This window comes from Barbus barbus (assembly GCF_936440315.1).
Source record: "Barbus barbus genome assembly, chromosome: 3".
NCBI lineage: Eukaryota > Metazoa > Chordata > Actinopteri > Cypriniformes > Cyprinidae > Barbus > Barbus barbus.
The window spans coordinates 202,252-223,376 of NC_136731.1; the positions used below are offsets into that span (position 1 = coordinate 202,252).

Here is a 21,125-nt window from a genome sequence, read left to right on the forward strand (position 1 = left end):
ACTCATTTACATCGAGTTAAATTAAATGATCTTTTTAGTGTTGGCTCAGTCCATTATTAGAGTAAACTGAACTTAAACATGTTATGCTAACAAGTCTTAACAACTTGGCTACTTAAACGGTTCATCAAACTCAAAGCAATAAAGTTACATAAGACTAAGCAAAAACACTGGTACAAAGAAATCATGACAGGAGTGTTTTCTCATGTATTTAATGAATAAATGTTTTCAAGCATAAAACTAAATCAGTGGGCTCTATATTCAAAAATATAACATTTAAGCTATCTTATCAGACCTTCCACCAAATAAGTCACGACCACACAAACCAGGAAATGTTTAACAAAATCCATTTTAAATGTTAAATATAATAATAATACTAATAATGAATAACTTAATTATTTTGTAATAGTTTTTCTGTAAAAAACAAAACAAAAACACTGCTTTCCTCAAGATTAACAGCACTTATATACAAACTTTAAGTAGTTAGTATACTGTAACTACGGGAATACTTTGGTTCCAAAAAAAGGACCGGTGCACTGACCCAAGACTTGGCAGTCATCATCTTCAAATACAAACAAAACATCCAATGGGTTTCAAGACAATGTTCCCTCTTCCTCCTTAACAGCAAAGATGGTGACAGCTGCCTTCTGTACCTGATCAGGCTCCCTTTTTCTAAATGCAGTAAAACGTTTTGTTATTGTATGTCACATACATACATGTTCATATTTAAACAAAGCGGACTTTATATTTAATGTTCATAAATGACAATAAAGGTGTGAAAGATCGGGGAAGTGTTTATTCAATCAAGTATGTGCCCATTTAAAACCCTGTAGTACTTTTTCACATCATAACTTCCAGGGTTGTTTATCAGCAGGGTTTTCAGGGCTGAATATAAGCTGAATGTTTTAGAGCTTGAATTGAATTTGTTCATTTACATTACTATTTCATTTGACAACCTAAGGTTCGTTAGAAAAACGGTGTTTAAAGTGATAGTTCACCCGAACATGAAAATTCTGTCATTAATTACTCACCCCCATGTCGTTCCAAACCCATAAATTCATCTTCAGAACACAAATTAAGATATTTTTGATGAAATCTGAGAGCTCTCTGACCCTCCATAGACAGCAACATTATCTGATCGGCTCCTCCCGACCACAGACGCAGGTTTACAAGCCACTTTTTCCTCCCTTATGAACAACACATTTTCGTACACTATAAAAGCTCTTTGTGTTTTCTTGGTTTGACTGATTTGAGCATGCATAAACAACGCAAAACACAGGCATTTTGAGTTTCTGCTACTGATTCCTATGGAGAAACATCACTTCCTGCCCTCCAGCTGCATTTCGCCCGTCATCAGAATCACGTGATTGCAAACAACCTATTCAAATGACTTAAAAACACCAAATGTTGTTGTTGTTTTCTTCCTTTTTTTTTTTTTTTGTGAATATCTAAAAATGCAGGACGTTTTGTATACGGGATATGGTTGGTGTGGGGGATAGAACATAGTTTGTACAGTATAAAAACTATTACGATTATGTAAAGTCTGTTTGCACTCACGTACAGCTCGAACATTTAATGTCACAAGCAGAACGTGTGGGGTTTCAGCAGATAGTAATCGTGAGCTTGGACGGCTCATGCACCCTCAGGCCTTCAGCTCCGGTTAGACTGGAATAAGGTCACCTTGTGAGTTAAGCAGAAATTTGAGGGAGCGTTGCACTTTATAGTCAAAAAGGAAAATATAATTTATGCTTGATTATATAATTAAATATAAAAACATTGTAAGCCATTCAAATAAAATAAATCACTAGAAAAAAAAGACAAGAAATATGTTAGGGAGAGGTGGAAATGACTAATGAGCCAATAAGTGCTCCTCTGCTGCCATCTACTGGTTATAGCGGTATTTTCCTGTCTTTTTTGGGGTCATCACACATTTACATTTATTCATTTAGCTGACGCTTTTATTCAAAGCGACTTACAATTGCTATATATGTCAGAGGTCGCACGCCTCTGGAGCAACTAGGGGTTAAGTGTCTTGCTCAGGGACACATTGGTGTCTCACAGTGGATTCAACCCGGGTCTCTCACACCAAAGGCATGTGTCTTATCCACTGCGCCATCACCACCCCATTACATTACATCACATTAAAATAAAATTTAAAATACCCCTATTATGCCATTTCTAATATTTCCTTTCATGCAGTGTGTTATGTCCCAGCAGGCACCAGACGTCTATTGAAAGTCAGGTTGACGTTGGACATGACGTCGGACAGACGTTGCATTTTGGTTGAACATGAAAATCGGGTTGACGTCGACGTTGACTTAATGTTGCATTTTGATTACACAACCTAAAAACAACAAAATCTCAAAGTCAGCTGACGTCGGTATTGGTTATAGCAGTGGAGTACTTGCTGGCACATTACTAAAGACTCCAGGAACTGAGATAGTGTGTCAGACGAAGGAGACGTTCATCAGCGTTTTGGATGAAAGTTAAAACACATGCATCACCTTTCTCCTGAAACGTTTAAAAGGATTAATCACTCAAAACAAAATTAAGAAGAAAAACGACTCGCTCCCTCTGTCGAAATCAAGGGGTCTGTCCATATAAACTTCCTCATCCACTTGACGAAGTGGAAGGCACTTCAGAATCCCCCTGGGGAGGTCCTTAGGGACATCTACGAGTATGTGTCTAAACCCATTGGAACGCAGCCTTGATCTCACCATCAGAGACACCTGGAGAAATCTTCCTACAAAGCTACAGTACTATGGAAAGTAGTATGCACTTGTGAGAAATGTACATCGAGGGTGTTTTAAAAAAAAATGCCATAAATAGATTTAGATTTCCATGTAGATTTAGCGTCTAAATTTCCTCTTTGGTATGCACGATTCTATAATTGTTTGAGTCTTGGTTCAATAAGACTATGTAACGGAGTTAAAAAGAACATTAATTCTAATGATATTCATGGTGTTGAATTACATGAAATTAGAGGGTAACTTAAATCATATGGTGTATTAGTGCCCCCTGGTGGTTAATACATTGCAGACATTCATTATTTTGTTCTTGCGCGCCTACCGTAGTTCAGCAGAAAATGGCTGACACTGCTGCGGGTAAGCATGTTTTTCTACTCTCCTGTTTATGGTGTTTACAAAAAGTGATAAAAGTGTGTTTAAAATGAGTTTTTCAAATGTAAACCTTCTTAGTGATTATATCAACAAATGTACAGTGAGCTGGACGGGTTTATATGTTTGATGGAAACTTATATCGTTGTGCCTCGTATCACATCTCAACAGTCATTCTGGTTTGGCTCAGTTAGAAGTTGAATTGTCTCTGAGCATCTGTTAGTTGTCCGTTGTAGGGCTTTTGGGTCCAGTAAAGGAGGGGATAGGCAGGATCTGTCAGAATCAGTAGAGGAATGTTAACCCCCTCAATGGATTTTACTGGGACAGGGGAAAAGTGTGCCGCCGCCTGTCTTTCTAAAAAGCCCTGCATTGGCAAAATCATGGAAGCTTCCGGCCCAGCCAAGGCAAACATCTGTAAAGATCCCCTTGTGGTCAACTAATGCTTGCATTACAATGGAATAATATCCTTTGCTGTTGTAGTAAGATCCACTTTGTTGGCCATCGGGGCTGTCTATTTACTATTTAACCCCCATTTACTGTAGAAGCCATCTACAACCTCTTGTGCCTCTTCTACTGTGGAGGGAAATTTAGGAACAGTGCAATTGCGACTCTCTTCTGTGCACACACTACTTGTCGCATCTGGGTGTTGTGTTTCTTAATGTGGGGTGCCAGCTGCTGGAGATGGAGAAGGTGGATGGATGGGTTTGAGGAGAGTTAAAGTACCCCCAAAGTAGCGCAATGACCATATCCCAAATATCAATACTCAAAATATGTGAACAGCGAGAGCTCATTCAAAAGAGACTGAAATACTCTGCATATTGATAGCGGCTCTCTGATGTGCAAAAATTATATGCAATATTAGAATGTTTGTGGGAGCAGAAAACAGAAAACAGTCCAGCGCAGGGCTTTAATACAAAAATGACACAATGAATGGTAACTGAAGAAAGCAAAAGCCGAATCCTGGACTAGTACATACGAATAATACATTACACAAGGCACTTTTCTGTTAATCAGAAATTAAAATGGATTTATAATATAATGGAAAAGAAGTTTAAAGCTGTTAGCTAAAATAGCATATTGCTAGTCATGTTTACAGATAATACTACCTAAAATGGCCACCTCATCCAAGACAGGGCCTGTACAGAAAATAAGTATTACGGTAATTAAAGGTAAACTAACATTCAGAACACCAACTTATTAAGGATTAAAAGTAGAATAATATTTTGAAAAAGAGGGTTCATTTCAAAATAGCTCAGCTCTTCTAAACCCATGTGAAAGAGGAAGCTGACATAGCAAATAGATTTGGGGGACTTGGACTCGGACTGCAATTATGAATGAGCTTGGACTCAGATGCACTTGGTGGATTTTGTACTTGAACTTGACATGAATTGGACATTTTAGACTAGAAAAGTTTCAGAGTACAGTCAAATCCACATCATGCGTAACATGAAAGTTACAAAAAATAAGTAGCAACGTAAGATAAAACTATCAAGACATTAATAAACGGCTCCTACTCAAAAAGTCGATTGGTTGAGGACTTTGACTCAAAGGCTCTTAGTCTCCGTGCAGGCTCAAGAAGTTGGAGGGAGTAGCTAGAAGAGGAAACTTCATAAAAAACTATAAGGTTTTGAAAAAGAAGCGAAGGTTGACCATAAAAAATATGAATACTTTTTTTCATTCGAAGGGTATATTTTTGCGATCAGAGCTATGGATACATAAGAAGAGCCAGATTTTAAAAAAACAAAACATGAATACCATGGCAGAAAAACTTAGTACTTGGCCTAGCATCAGTGGTCAAGTCAGCATGTTCAAGCACTACTGAAGATGAGCTGCTTGGCCTAGCATGTTAAGCCATATGCATCACAGTGACATTACATTGAGTCCCTTCAATACAAACATGGACATGACCTCTCAAAACATGACTTTATCTGGCAAAAATCCATCATTAATCAAGCAGTAAAAAAGATTTGACAAGTTACATAACATTTGAGTCACAAAAGTCCAAGCATTGCACTGAAAATTGGACAGTAGTATTTTTTCCATGCTGTAGAAGCCAATGGCTACAACATCCTTCAAAATACCTTCTTTTGTGTTCAACTGAAGAAAGAAACTCAAACAGGTTTGGAACAATATGAGGTCGTGTAAATGATGACAGACTTTTTTGAGTGAACTAAACCTTTAAAGGTGGGGTAAGCGATTTCTGGTAGCCAATGTTGATATTTGAAATCATCAAAAGGGTCTCGCCCCTATTTTGATAGCTCTGCCCTACACATACGTATGGCAACGATTAGTTCTGTGAAACAAAGCAAAACCAATGTTACTCACCGATTGAGAAGAAACAAACCAACCTCGGCTTGGTTTGTTAAAAAAACTCACTTAATTTTGACTTGTTTTTTTCTGAGAACAAGACAATAATTTTTACTTGTCTAGAAAATCCTTCTTGATTTAAGAATTTCTAGATATTTTGGCTGGAAACAAGACAAAAAAAATGAAGTAAGAAAAGCATTTTTTGCAGTGTGACTCTGGCTCAGCTCTAGCCAGCGAACGCAGATTTGATTTTAGCAGCTGATGATAGACGCACTGAACGTTCTAATCACGCCTGTGTGATTGTTTTAAATATAGGAAATATTAATCTGCTATTTTTTTGTCTTTTGGAAGCTGCATTCAAAATCCTTTGAATGGGCATGACGCCTTGAGAGATCGCCTCCCCTGCTCCAGTCTTGTTTAGTCTTGTTTGCTGTTGGGGGGGGCATAATTAATTGCTAAAAACAGGTAAAATTATCTGCCAGTGGGCTAAGTAAAATACACTTAAAACAAGATTATTTTTCTTATCACTGACAGATTTTACTATTAAATATAATTTTACTATTAAAGACTGTTTAAGTGTTCATCTACACCGTATTGTGACAAATGACCCGACCAACAGAAAAAGTTAAGCGGTGTGTCCCCGCGTTTGTTTTTCCGGGTTTTTTTTAAGTTTTTCTCTTTTTTTGTTTTATGGACAACTTAACATTAAGAGATGCGTTTGTGATGCAGATAAAAGGCTCCGGCATCGGATGGACACTTTGATAGGTATTTTTTAACAACCACAGTTCGCGAACGATACTTTTGTGAAACATACCCCAGATCTATCCGGTTTAATGTGATCCGTTCACATTGTTTTCGTTAAACAAAAGAAATGATTAATTTAAAATATTGACTCAAAAGAAACATCTATGCACGAATCGAATCATGAATTTGCATTACCGAACCAAGATGATCTATTCTAGAACATTTCAAATGAATAAAGACTTCAAGTTCATCTGTAAAGCACACAAAGCTATCGTTTGGCTTTATAAACTTTTATTTCATGCATGATTCGTATGGATCTGTTAACTGAATGCAAAGTGTGAAATCTAGGAGAATTCTGTGTCATTTTTCAATTGAATTCTTAGAAATATTAAAGGTAATGATTCAACACTCAAAATATGATCAAATTGAAAACTTTTATCCAGTAACTTTCTGTTGTGTCGTCCATTTATGTGTCGTGATGAGCGTATGCATTCTCACTACGAGTTGCTAAAAGAACAGCCGGCTGCACGCAGTTTTTTCTTTCAACGGAGAATCAGTTGCATTCTTGGTTAAGATCCCCAAACTGTAAATTTACATAAATATTAAATTAAGAAACTACATTAAAATGAATCACTTTGGTAATCTAAAATACTTTCAGATGTAACTGTAATTTGATTACCACCTATTTAAAATGTAATTATAATGAAATACAGTTACTCATATTTTGTATTTTGTATTTGTTTCAAAAGTGCGTTATCTTGAAAAGCACAATACAAAGACGTGAACAATCGCAAACAATTGTTTATTTATTTATTGTAGCACTATAAACATTCATTGTTAATTATGAAAATGAAAAAGTATTTTTCAGTACTTTAGTTTGTACTTATTTATTTGTGGGGTTGAAAACCGCCACTTCTTTTTTCCACTTCAAGCACTGATTGCATATCATATGCAGGCCAAAGTCAATTTCTGCATTTAAATCATATGCCAAATAGAAACAGAAAATCGTGCTGTTCATAGGCCTACATGTTCTCATTTTTTTTAAATGGCATATCTCACAATTATTTGTTGTACCATAGTTGTGCCCTTCTCAAAAGTTACAAAACATTTTTAAACAAAGTTGATGTAATGACTTGTGCTTGATGATATTTGTCATTTATTTATTTTGCTTTCTGGAGTAATGTGGATTTCTTAACCCGATAAATTAAATAGACTTATGTTAAAATAACACTGAGCAATAACATATTTTACATCTGTGCAGACAATGCATATACAATATTTGTAACTTAAGTAATAATAAAATAAAGAGACAGTTATTTAGTGGTGACTTTTGAACAGTCTTACAGTTACAACCGGCCCTTTGAGGGTAACCATAATGTTGAAGTGGTCCTCAGTAGAGCCCTGCATTGTCGGACGTGGGCCGGGCTAGGGCCTGAGCGTCTCGGGCCAGGGCCGGGCTAGGGCCTACATTTTAGGCCCGTGCAGGGCTCTAGTCCTCAGTGAAAATGAGTTTGACACCCTAATGTACAGTTTCTTGATTTATTGTCATTTTATACAGTATTTTAAACTTTGTTCAGCATACAAACCATAATGTTTTTTGAAAATACCACAACTCTCACTGACACTTTAGATTATATTCATCAAATAACATTTAATACTACAGATTTTATGCAATTTGTTGTCACAAATAAAAATGTAAAAGTTATCATAGCTTTAGTGAGAAAAAAAGATGTTGTGATCAAGAAAGAACAAATAAGCATGTCAGAATGTGCTCCTCATTTAACATTTACATTGTACATTTAAATTGATTCATTTTGCTGAAACTTATCCAAAGTGACTTACAAATGAGCAAAACAAGTGATTAATTTTAAGCAAAAAATAACATGAAAAGTGCTAGCAATACAAAGTTTCAAACATTGTTCAGAATAGTAAAAGTTACAACAGCAAGGGATGTAAGAACTAGTGAAAGATTATAGAAGATTTGTGTGTGTGTGTGTGTGTGTGTGTGTGAATACAGGTTTGGTGAATTAAAAAACAGATACATGAAGCTTTTTAATATCAACAATGACAGCAACAAATAAAACATGTTGAACGTAATATGTAATATCATCATCACACACACAAAATAAATAAATAAATCTGCAGGTACTTGGTTTGGCCCGTTAACAAAGAGGATGACTTTAGAACTACCAGGTATATGCCACCCAAAACAACAAAGTTCCCCCTAGTCAATCGTCCAGATCTCTGAGAAACTAAGCAAGAATCAAGATTTCAACCTACCGGAACTATGTCTGTAGACATACTTATTTAATGTCTTTTTACAATCTACCAATTAACTTATTCAGCAATATTAACTGAAGTGAAATGCATTGTTTAAACAAGCAATGTAGTTCAAAATACTAAGTATACTAAAAATCAATTTTGTAATTTAGCATGTTTCCTAAATAGCCTCTCTTGTGTGCTTCTTCATTTTAAGGCTGAAAAAAGACTACTTGAGCGCAAATCACCATTACAAGTATGTGGATTTGATCTCATTTTCACTCTGATATTCATCTGCACAGCTCTCCTCCAGGATTGTGATGAGAGTTGACAGTGTGCTATTTGGGTCCAGCAGAGTCACTAGAGGGACACTGACACCTCTATCATTGAAGATAAGATTTTGCAGGGTCATGGCTAACATTGAGTCAATGCCCAAGTCAAAAAGATGCACATCATCATTAAGCTCATCCATCTCAGCACCAGTCGTCTCACCAATCGTGAGCCTCAGATAATCACGTGGTGAGGAGGATGTCATGGATTTCTCATCTTTAGACATGTTCACTCCAGCTTTACTATTGGCTTCCTGTGCTATTTTGAACAACCGTACATTCAGTGATTTGTTTTGACTAAGAATGTTATTCCAGGTGTTTTTGAAATTAAATTTGCATACGACCTGTTGAGGTTTGTCAATCAGGAGGCACTGCTCAAGACTTTCATGGATTTCTGGAATCTCCAAAAGCATGATTCCCTTTGCCTCCAGAAATCTTTGGAAATGACCTTTGTTTAACAGAAGACCAAGATTCAAAGCCCCCCAATTAATGGACTGTCCAGAAAGCCCAAGGTTTCTGCGGTACTGACAGAAAGTGTCCATGAATGTATTAGCTGCAGCATAATTTGTTTGAGAGGCATTGCCAATGAAGGCAGAAATGGAAGAATAGCACACAAAGTAATCCAGACTGCATTGTATGGTAGCACAGTGAAGGTTCAACACTCCATTCACTTTTGGCCTCATAACTTTCTCATAAAGAGATTTATCAAGACGTTCAATCAGCCCATCATGCAGGACAACCGCACTGTGAAATACCCCTTTGATGGGACTGGATGGAAAAAGTTTTCCAATATTGACAATTATCTGGTCTACTTGCTCAGATACAGAAACATCACATGGCAGAGACTTAATGACAGAACCATATTGGGTACTGAGCTTACTTATCTCTTGTTGCATCTGAGGGTTTGGGCTACTCCTAGACAGAATGACAACATTCCCTCCTCCTTTCTGAGCAATGAACTTTACTGTCTCAAAGCCCAAGCCCGTTAGACCACCTGTGACAATATAGACAGAATTTTTATGGAATAGACTGCGTTTCGGCATTACTGGAATGTCAGACAGGTGGTCCTTGTCATCACTGTTCAGGGTGATCATGGGTAGAATCTGGCATGTGAAGTATGATTCAGATTCTTTTACAGACATAAGATCGATGTCTTGAGATTTCACTCTTTGAACAGCTGTTGTGTCCAAAGACAAGGACTTTCTGTCTAGATGCATAGATTTCATCCAATGGTAGATTTGTGGCATTTGTGTTTGCAGAGACCCTTTCAGCATAATTTGGGACAAGAAAAGGACATGCAAGTGGACTTCCTCATTTGCATTTTTGAATGTTGTAGTATTGAATGGAATTTCTGTCTGGTTTTCATAGACAAGAACAATGTCTTTGATACTTCTAACACTGCTAGCTATTTCAGCTGTTTTTCCATTATAAGGTGGAATAAGTACAGCTCCCACGACCTCACTAAAATCACAAGACAGCTGATCTGCCTGTGTGCTCACTCTGACATCCCAACCTGTTCTCTGCGCAATAGCAATTAAGACAGTCATCAACGCTGAGTCAGGAACAGTGGAAAAAATACCCAATTTCCTTTGCTGTTTAACCTTGGGTAAAGCTTTATGTAAGATTTCCCAAGCTAAGACCATATAAGAGACACAAGGGATTTCATTCAGGAATGAAAGCCTTTTTGCTTTGCAGCAAACAGCCGCTGGGAGAACTACTTTAGAGGTGGCAGCCACAGGGTAACAAGACACAACGTGATCACCAACTTTAAATTTGCTGACATCTTTACCCACAGCTGTGACAGTGCCACTGAAGTCAAGGGCCAAGAGCTTATGGTTTTCAGCTGTGTGCTTGTTCCAATACAATGTCTGTCCATAACTGAGGTCAGTCATGCTGACTGGAAAGTAATCTGATGTATGAACACAGATTTTACTAAGGTGAACCTTAATATTCTTTCCTGGAATCAGTTCAATGGAATTATCCATTTGAGAAGCTGATAGATTTGTCATGATATATGGATCAGATGTTTGTAAGCTGAAGACTTCATTGTGCAACATGTGGACATTTCTTGAATTGCTTGTCATGGTTGGCAATGGTGTGTGGGTGATTTCAGGAGCGAGAATTTTACCCTCCTTCACTACTACCTCTGGATATTTGTGACAGGGGTAAGAACTAATGACCTGAAATAAAGCTTTGATGTCTTCAAAAGTGACAGAGCCCACATCGATCAGCTGAAAGGACAGTTCTGGCAATTCAGCTGCACACGCTCTTGTCATGCCTGACAGCACAAACCCAGGGTTGATGTGGTCCACAATGCTCTCAGAGGATCTATAGGTTATTACTCTGATATTGCCTGGGAAATCAATCGTTTTAAGATATCCAACAATCTTTCGGAAAATCTCACAACACCCTGCCATGTTGTCCAAGACATTCTCTGATTTGAGAGAAGTTAGGTCTGCATCACTCCACAAGAACAAAATATCCTGGAAGTTTGTCTTTACACTGGAAACTCTCAGTTTAGACAAAAGAGCGTCAACTCCATATTCCAACAGTATGTTACTGTTTGAAGAGGACACGTATCTAGAGGCTGGGTCCAAGTGCTGTTGCAAAGCTTTAGAAATTCCAACCTTATCAGAAAAGACCAATGCTTTAATTGATGTTCTAGATGTGGCATCTTCAGAGATGACTTTGAGCTCATTGTGGAAGAAGTACTCCTCAACTACATGTGAATGGGTTCCTAGCATTCTAATCTTCACATGCCTGAGCTCAACCAAGACCCTACCCTGTTTGTTGGCTAAGCAGCCACAAATATCAAAATCATCTTCACCCACATGTATTGCTCTCAGATATACAACCATCTCCTCTTGCAATGGTTCAAATACAGTCAGGCTACCTATTTGTGCAGGAAATTGGGGTCTTGCTGAAAGCTCATGCACCATAGTTCCAGGAATAAGTTGCATGACATAATCCAAGACCACAGGGTGAAGGTGATAGTCATGTAATTGATGCAGTAATTCCTTTGGGATCCTGACAACAGATATAGCCTCTCTAAATTCTTTGCCATGATAAACATCTGCCTTATTTCTGAAGACTGACCCATACTCAAATCCTGTTTGACTTAGATGTTTGTAGAGTTCTTCAGTAGTTAAATGGAATGTGCATCTTTTGGAAATACAGTCCAATGAAATGAACTCTTCTTCAGGCATTCTACCTAGTTTTACTTCTACTGTGCCAAATGCATAGACTGCAGAAGTAGACTGTATTTTGAAATGACATGTATTGTCTTCCAAGTTGTCTGATGGATCCAGCTGTACTTTTATGTCAGGGGCATTCTTGGTGAAAATGAACGGACTCTGGAAGGTTATGCTGAGCTGCAGAGAACTGAGTGGGACCTTAGGCTTTGCATATGCTACGGTAGCTGCTAAGCCCAACTCTGCATAAAATGCCCCAGGAATGATGGCAACTCCATTGTGCCTGTGGTCTTGAAGGAAGGCCACTGATTCAGAGGATAAGTCACAGCTGAACACTGAACTGTCTGTACCCATTTGTGTCACTACTGGATGGTTGCCAGTGGGACCGATCAACTGCAAACGTGAAGCAAAGACAACTCTCTTCACATCATCAAACTGGTATCTAGGGTAGGGAATTGGTTTGGTCTCAAAACCTTTATAGAACACTTCCCAGTCCACTTTGACCCCAAGCTCAAACAGTTTAGAAACAACAGCAAGCATTGTCTCGTGATCTTTATCAGGCTGCACTGAGGGAATCACAGTGAAGTCATTTCCCAGAGTCTCAGTGATGTAGCGCTGCAAAGATCTTTTTGGGGCAATTTCAACAAATATCACATTCCGTTTGTTTTTAACTGCAGACTTCAAAGCTTGTTCAAATTGAACAGGCTCCCGAATATTTCTTGCCCAATAGTCACCAGTAAGAAAATTTGATGAACAGAAACTTTCACCAGTAACTGTTGAGAACAACTCTGTTTCCAAATCATGTGCCTGTAAAGAGCCTATACTCTCTTTCACTTTGGACACAATGGGATCCATCTTGTGACTATGGTATGCTGCAGGTACATCCAACATGCGGAGGAACAGATCCTTTCCACTGGCTGACTTGCTCAAATTCTGATGAAACCTGTCAATAGCATCTGCATCTCCTGAGAGGGTGCAAGACTGTGGGCTGTTGTAAGCAGCTAGACAAACCCTTCCTGAATAAGATGGAAGCATTTTTAGGATTTCAGAAACAGCCATATTACTGACAACCAGCATTTTCCCCCCTGTCACAGTGCTTTGCAAAGAACTGCGACAGTAGATGACTTTCACTGCATCTTCAAGTGACAACAAACCAGAACAATGAGCTGCAGCGACTTCTCCAATAGAATGCCCAAAAACAGCATCAGGACTGATGCCCCAGTGTTTTAGAAGTTTGACAACAGCGATCTGAATAGCAAACAGAAGAGGCTGGACAATTTGTGGATCAGATAATTCTTTACTTATGTCAGATTCCGTTTCCAACATCTCTATCAGATTCAAACTTCTATGGCTTTGCAACAGAGTTTCAATCTTAATGATTTCCTCTCTGAAAACTGGCTCCTGTTTTAGGAGCTGTTTGCACATACCCTGATATGTAACGCCATTGCCACAAAACACAAAAACTAGCTTGGAGTCTGTCTTTGATGGTATGAGCTTTTTATCCACAGCAGCAGTGAGTTTCTCTTGCAGATCTGTCAGTGAGGATGTTTGAAATATTCTCCTGTATTTGTGTTTCAAGTGACTTCTTCTACATGCAGATGTGTACAGTAAAGATTGTAGATCTGGTATTTTCCCTGCACTTATCTGTTTTGCTGTGTCTTCAATGGTATTTTTCATGGATTTTTCTGAAGCTGCAGAAACGACAAAATACCGATTTGATTTGTTTGGCTGAGCTTTGGGTATTTTTGACTGCACATATTGTCTGACAACTGCATGTGCATTTGTTCCACCAAAGCCAAAGTTATTGATTCCTGCAGACCTCCCTGATTTGCTGTCATTGATCCATTTTTCAGCTATTGTGGGGATTTTCATATTGAGAGATTCAACATCAATGCTGGAGTTTTCCACAGAGTAGAACAATGATGGTACAATAGTTTCATGCTTTATCATCAAAAGAACCTTTATAAGCCCTGCAACACCTGCTGCAGATTCTGTGTGTCCAATATTGCTCTTAACAGAACCAATGATGAGTGGTCCTGACTTATGAGGTCTTGCTTTAGCAATTATGTTTGAGATACTACCTGCCTCTATCGGATCTCCAACTGGAGTCCCAGTCCCATGAGCCTCAATGTACTGGACATTAGTCAGGTCAGTCTCTGTTGAGTAGATTTTTTTAAGTAGCTCCATCTGCTGTACCATGGACGGTTTGGTGATTGGACTAACGCTGTGGCCATCTTGATTTACTGCAGTTTTGCTGATGATGCCCCAAATGTGATCATGGTCTTTGAGAGCCTGTCAAAATTCAAACAACATATTGCTGTTTCTTGCAGTAGTTATTATTAGGTACATTGACTTCATAGTGATGTTTTTATAAGTGATAAACTTGTTGTTTACTTTTTTCAGAGGCTTTAATAGAATGACCCCACAGCCTTCACCTCTGCCATATCCATTTGCTTTTCTGCTGAAAGGCTTACTGGTGCCATCTGAGGAGATCATTTTTGCCTTGGAAAGACCCACAAAAATGGTTGGCTCCAATATACAGCTCACACCCCCACACATGGCCATTTCACAATCTCCTGTTGAGTGGAACACAGAAAATCACACATTCCAAAACTTAGAATAATGCAGAAATCTTGGGTTAGTTAATGAATTGTTGTAGGACACAAATTACATGTAAGGTGGTATAAGTAATCAATATCCTATACACACACACATATATATATATATATATATTCCAACTGATGGAATGATCCACACAGAGTTCTGCTTTCACCATCATCAAGTCTGTCTAAGATTACTTAAAGAGCCAGAGTTCTGAATAGAATTGTGGAAGCAATCTTCAAGAACTGTAAACTATTATAGAATGAGCTAAATCAAATCTAAATATTTTTTTCCCAGGTACACCTGTACACAATTTTAAGGGTTGTTTGCAGGTAAGCTGTTCCAAGCATTTTCAAGTAGTTTCCACAGTTCTACCATGGATTTAGGCTTTAGTCTCATCTGCTTCTGACTCTTCTTGTTAACCTGGAGTAATTTAGTGACAGTGAAATCAGAGACCTGTGTGGATCACGCCAGCTGTTGTATAAATATTAACAAAAATCTCACTGTAGTATTAGTAATGTTTGGAAATGTAAAACTGATTATTCCTATTGACACATTAAAGCAAAACATGTAAATGATCATCTGTGAAGCATCTAATATTTTTGGTACAGTACTGTATATTAGTACATATTTACTACATGTGTAGAATCTTCAACTGTACAAGTATGCTTATCCACAGGTTTTACCAGGGTTGGGGAAAGTTACATTTAAAAGTAATGCATTAAAATATTGTTATTCCCTAAACAAGTAACTGATTGTATTACTTAATTACTTTTTATAGAAAGCGATGTTATTTATGTTTTTCTTGCAGGAGAAGTTCCAACACTCTTCAGCAAATTGCTACTAGTTATTTTTAATGTTGTGGTGCTTTCTCTTTTTTTTCTCTCTCTCTCTTTTTTCTTCCAATTAATGTTTGTGTTTTGTTTTGTTTGTTTGCTATTATTTTGTGATTGTGATACATTGTGGGACCCCCTCGAAAACGAGATGGTATATCTCAAGGGGTTATTCCTAATAAATAAATTCAAATTCAGTAAAAAAAAAAAAATCATTTTTAAAAATTAATGTCATTTTTAGTATTATTAGTATGGTCAGCAGCAAAGACATTGGTTAATAAAAATTGTATTAAATACATATATAAAAAGTTTTGCTATTTAACATGAATTCTTACAGGGGTTTTTTCACTCTTTTTATTCATTTTGAGGAATACTGAATCTGTTTTTTTTTCTCGTCCAAGTAAATTTTCACATTTAGTCTAATGCTACAGTAAGCATAATGATTAAACTGCGCACACAACGCCTCTGCACTTCTCTCAACATGGGGACAGGAGAGGTGTCAGTCATTAAATGAAGTAACAGGTGTTATATTTTGTACATTTAAAAAGTGACATTACTTTAATGGTTAATTGGAAAAAGTAAACTGATTACACAACTCACATTACTTGTGATGCGTTACACTCGACACTGGGTTACATATACATTTTAGAAGACTACCTTGTTTAATGGCTTGACAAGCGATGTGAAGGGCAACAAGGGATGAGGAGCAGGCACAGTCAATGGCCAGTGAGGGGCCAGTGAAGTTGAATATGTATGAGATGCGGTTGGCAGCTATGCTCATAGCTACACCAGTACCATATGAGTGGTCAATGTATTTTGGACTAGTTCTCACACTTGCCAGCTCAAAGTCTTTGTTCATTAGGCCTGAATTAAAATAGGAGACAAAACATTCATATCAATATGAATACTGAAATGATTATTTAATGAAAATCAATATTTAATCATTGTATTAGAAAAGACGGAAAAAAACTTTTTGAAATTCAGTTAAAAGTGACAAAATATTGCTGTAGTTTGTGGGTTAGGAAATAGATAGAAAGACATGCAATTTTATATCAGAAACTTGGTAATTTAGCAGATGAGTTTTATCCAAAATTTCTTACAGTCTCAATAAAGTGAAAGCTTTGTCCTTGCAGGACAAAAATCATCCAGTATTTAGCAAAACATCTTAACCACAGATTGCTCCAAGTGGACTTAGCATGGAATTAATGATTTTATAAAACTAAACATGCATATATTTTATCCCAGACATTAAAAAGTAGCAAACAACTGACAATATAATTGTTCAGCTTATATTACCCAAAAATACTCCTGTTCTTGTTCCACTGGCCTTCTCCATCGGTAACCCAGCATCCTCTAGTGCCCTGTAGGTGCACTGCAGCAAAAGTTTTTGCTGAGGGTCCATATTGATCGATTCAGCATCAGTGATTCCAAAGAACTTGTGGTCAAACTGATTCAGACTACACAAAATAAAAAAAGCAAATGATAGGGTTATTGCTTTGGAAGTTTACATATGAAGTGCTGATTATTTCATGGCCATAGCTCTAAAAAACAACCAGAAAACATTCCATTTATTGTTTTTATCATCATTGTATTTTTTACACTTACTCAAAAATAATAGTAATATTAAAAATAATACAGCTACAAAGTGTCACATGATCTTCAGAAATCATTCTAATATACTGATTTACTGCTCAACAAACATTTTTGTGTTGCTGTCTTTAGCTCCCTCCCTCCCTGTACAATAAATCCATGTGAAGATCTATAAAATAAATGAATGTAACTTTACAATCGATATTGATGTCCTTCAGCACAGTATTCTGAATGCTGATAATAATGGAGCCTAACAGATACTAGCAGTTTAATACTCATCTACATTAATAAAGACAAAACTATCTAGTGTATTCACAGATGAAGCTGACCTGCACTTGAAGCCCTGAACAGGTCAATGATGTTGTTCAAAACCATTTGACGGAGGCGCAGAACAGATGTGACCCGATACATATAGTGCAGCGCTGCCAGTCAAAACTAACCAATTTATGATTTATTATCGAATGAAGAAAATTGGAAATGATCACTTTGGTACATTGAGAAGGCAGATTATATACAGTATATATATATATATATATATATATATATACACACTCTCTCAGGACCATTCAGTCCATGATCTTTTAGAAAACAATCTAAAAGACCCCCCCCCCCCCCCCCCCCCCAAAAAAAAACTTAGATCTACACAAATCACATGGGTCAGAAATCCAGAAAAATCAGGGCAAAAGAAATGAAATCTTACCCATCGATAAGTGCTGCCTTTGCTGTGTATGTTTTTCCAGCCTTACTCTCATCTGGATCATACCAATGAGAGAGATCAAACCTTTCGTTTGGTATCTGAACCGCACAATTCTCTCCATGAAGGAGGACTCTCCAGAAGTTTTCAAGTCCCTCACCTTAAAAAACAGATGGGAAAATACACGAACATAAAACTTCTGAAAATTACAAATGTTTTTGGCTAAATATAAACATAAAGAACAAACAAACACTGTAACTGTTCACAATTACCTCCAGGAAAATGGCATCCAATGCCAACAACAGCAATTTCTGCATCATCATCCATCATGTATCAGACGTTGTATGTGCAAATACATCTGAAGGTCTATAAATCAATAATGACATGGAATTTATTCAAAAGCATTAGTCCTCATCAGGAAAAACATTTTGACCATAGAATGGGTGAAAATACAATGTGAAATTAAATGAACTTACCTGGATACTTATAATGAGTCTTGTCTTGTTGAAACTCTTCAGATGGGGCCAAGCATCCCCAGTATATATTTAGCTAAAGGAGGAGTAAAGGTAACAGTTTGCCAATAATTAACAAAGAGATAATTTGATGACTTATCTACAAAAAATCTTTATTTGTTCTTTGGAACAGACTTACACCATAAATAACATTTTCCAATGAACAATTCTAGACGTACTGAGCAATATCACACAAGTAGACGTGCGATGTGAGTGACGTCACGTGGCATACGGCCCAGAGTGGTGACACATACTCTGAATTTGTGCTCTGCATTTATCCAAAGTGCACACACACAGCAGTGAACACACACCCAGAGTCAGGCGCTCTCTGTGGGTGTAATGAGCTCTGAACGGCCACTGAACCGATGGATCTCCCGTCTCTGAAAATGTTGAAGAAAAGTTTTATATAGACCTTATCTTTATTAATAAACCGCATATTTGAAGTCCAAGCAAGCACATTCTCATGTGAGAAATACGGCAACTTCGGCAAGAGGAGTGATACAAACGGTGAAGAGGACGAGGAGCTCTGTTGGACTCCAATGTCACGCTCCTATCAGCCAATCAGATTCCAGAACCAGAAAGAACTGTTGTATAAATTGTGTTATTGTGATTTATAGACAAAAATGATTTTGACACAAACTTTTCTTCAAAGGCAAACAAATCACTTTGATTATTATTAGTGTCTTACTTAGGTAACACTTTAGAATACTGTTTCTTACTTACTGCATAACTAATAAGGAATTACTGAAGAACTAACAGGTAATGATTCATTAACACTTAGCGCACTACTGTGAACTACTAATACAATTGTATGATTGTGTTAAGTAACAGTTAGCTACACAATAACTAATGTATTCTGTCACACCTCCTGAAGAACTACTATTAATTATCTACTAGTTAAGGTTCAATAAATATAACTATGAAATAACTGCTAGTGAACAATTATACGCAAATAGTCACTATAATAATCAGGTTGTGGCCCACAAATCAAGTACTTGAGCAAAAGTACAGATACCCAATAAAATATTACTCCAGTAAAATTATAAGTAGGCCTATTAATTTTTAAAATTACTTGAGTAAAAGGACACTATAGTACCAACTTTGTTACAGTCCACTACTACTATTATTAGCCTATAATGGAAATTAAATATGCATTTTGTTTGCTGCACACCCAAAAGGACTCATTACTATAATTGTACATAACGAGGGGTGAGAACCAGAAGGGCGTAAGTGACATTTTGGGTGAAATGGATATATTTTATATATATATATATATATACTGGCAAAAGTATACTGTCATCTATGAGAATACAAATGTTTATTATAAACGATTGAAATCAGAGCACAAAGTCAGATCAACCTATGGTAAGTGTTTGTTTTGGCCCTCCTGTACAGTTAGTGAAATGTCACTTAAGCCTTTCTGGTTCTCACCCCTCATGTTTTTGCCTGTATGGTAAATAATTTCCTTGTTCTGTAGGAAATCTGCTTCAGAAAGGAACCGCAACTCCACTGTCTTGCCATAACTATCCAACTTACTACAGATACAGTACACTCTGTAAAATGGTGGTTTGTTAATTAATCAATTAATTAATTAATTTATTTTCTGAAACACTGGGATGAAGCTGTTGGGTCATATTTGTTTTTTAGTCTTAGGTAGTTTTTGTGTTGTGTTAATGCCTAGTTAACGGCAGTTTCCCTGAGCCCAGCTCCCGTATAAGTAATTAATTCCTTATTAATTACTAAAGGTTTCGCTATAGTTTCACTTTAGAATAGGCCTACTCTTGCAGGTTCAAAATAAGTCCTGCATAATTATTTGATAATTATTTATTAATTACTAATGGGCTCCCTATGTTTTCACTTTAGAATACTGTTTCAGGTTCTAAGTAATTCTTGAAGAATTATCTAATAATCCTTTATTAATTACTAATGGGTTACCTGTATTTTCACTCTCGCTCAGTCCCAGCCTTACATACAGGAACTGAATTAATGGTAATATGGTAAATGCTGAGGAGGCACACATACAGTACTGTATATAAAATATAAAAACTAAGGTAAGTTATAGCATGGCACTGGAGAGGTGGTGGGGTTCCTATCGGATGCTGATTTCTTACAAAACAAACTCAAAACAATTCATTATACAGGCAAAACCTCTGTAAAATATATTGCATTTATTAATATTGCATTTTCATACTGCTACTACTGCTAATAACATTTATATGAGAGGGTCACAACTCAATGTGATTGTGTATAATTGTTCAGTAGCAGTTATTTCATAGTTATTTTTATTGAACCTTAACTAGTAGATAATTAATAGTAGTTCTTCAGGAGGTGTGACAGAATACATTAGTTATTGTGTAGCTAACTGTTACTTAACACAATCATACAATTGTATTAGTAGTTAAGAGTAGTGCGCTAAGTGTTAATGAATCATTACCTGTTAGTTCTTCAGTAATTCCTTATTAGTTATGCAGTAAGTAAGAAACAGTATTCTAAAGTGTTACCGTGTCTTATGTAGAATGCTGTAATGTTCCTACTTTTTTACTTAGTTTTTACTTAAATTCAACTCTGTTTCACAGTGTTTGATAAATGAATTTTAAGTACTACATTTTAAACATTTAACTTATTGTATTTCTGCTTTAACATAAAGTGTTTCTCTACAAATGTATCATTGTCATCTGGAAAATGCCAGATGAATAACATCACACTCTGATGAAGTTTTATAATGAGAATCTAATTACAAAATCATAACCTAAAAAGGAAAAAAGTCACTAAAACGTCCCCATTACTTTATTTTAAATATAAAAATATTGGAAAGAGTTTATAAATTTGACATGATGTCCTTTAAATAATAAAGGTAAGTTTTTTCATGTAAAGTTTAAGAGTGTGTCTTTCAGGAAAATGAAGTCAAGTCAGCTTTATTTATATAGCGCTTTTAATAATACAGATTGTGTC

The 21,125-nt window shown here is 36.7% G+C and overlaps 1 protein-coding gene across 1 annotated transcript; it reads right to left on the minus strand.

Annotated features, from left to right (window-relative positions):
* Nucleotides 1-8,673: 8,673 nt before the first annotated feature.
* LOC306847192 (phthioceranic/hydroxyphthioceranic acid synthase-like) lies at nucleotides 8,674-17,991 on the minus strand (the record flags this gene model as incomplete). Its single annotated transcript, XM_079381005.1, has 6 exons — nucleotides 8,674-14,235; nucleotides 14,338-14,519; nucleotides 16,035-16,241; nucleotides 16,674-16,834; nucleotides 17,668-17,821; nucleotides 17,934-17,991. 6 exons carry the CDS (start codon nucleotides 17,989-17,991, stop codon nucleotides 8,674-8,676), a joined length of 6,324 nt encoding a protein of 2,107 aa, XP_079237131.1.
* Nucleotides 17,992-21,125: the final 3,134 nt, after the last annotated feature.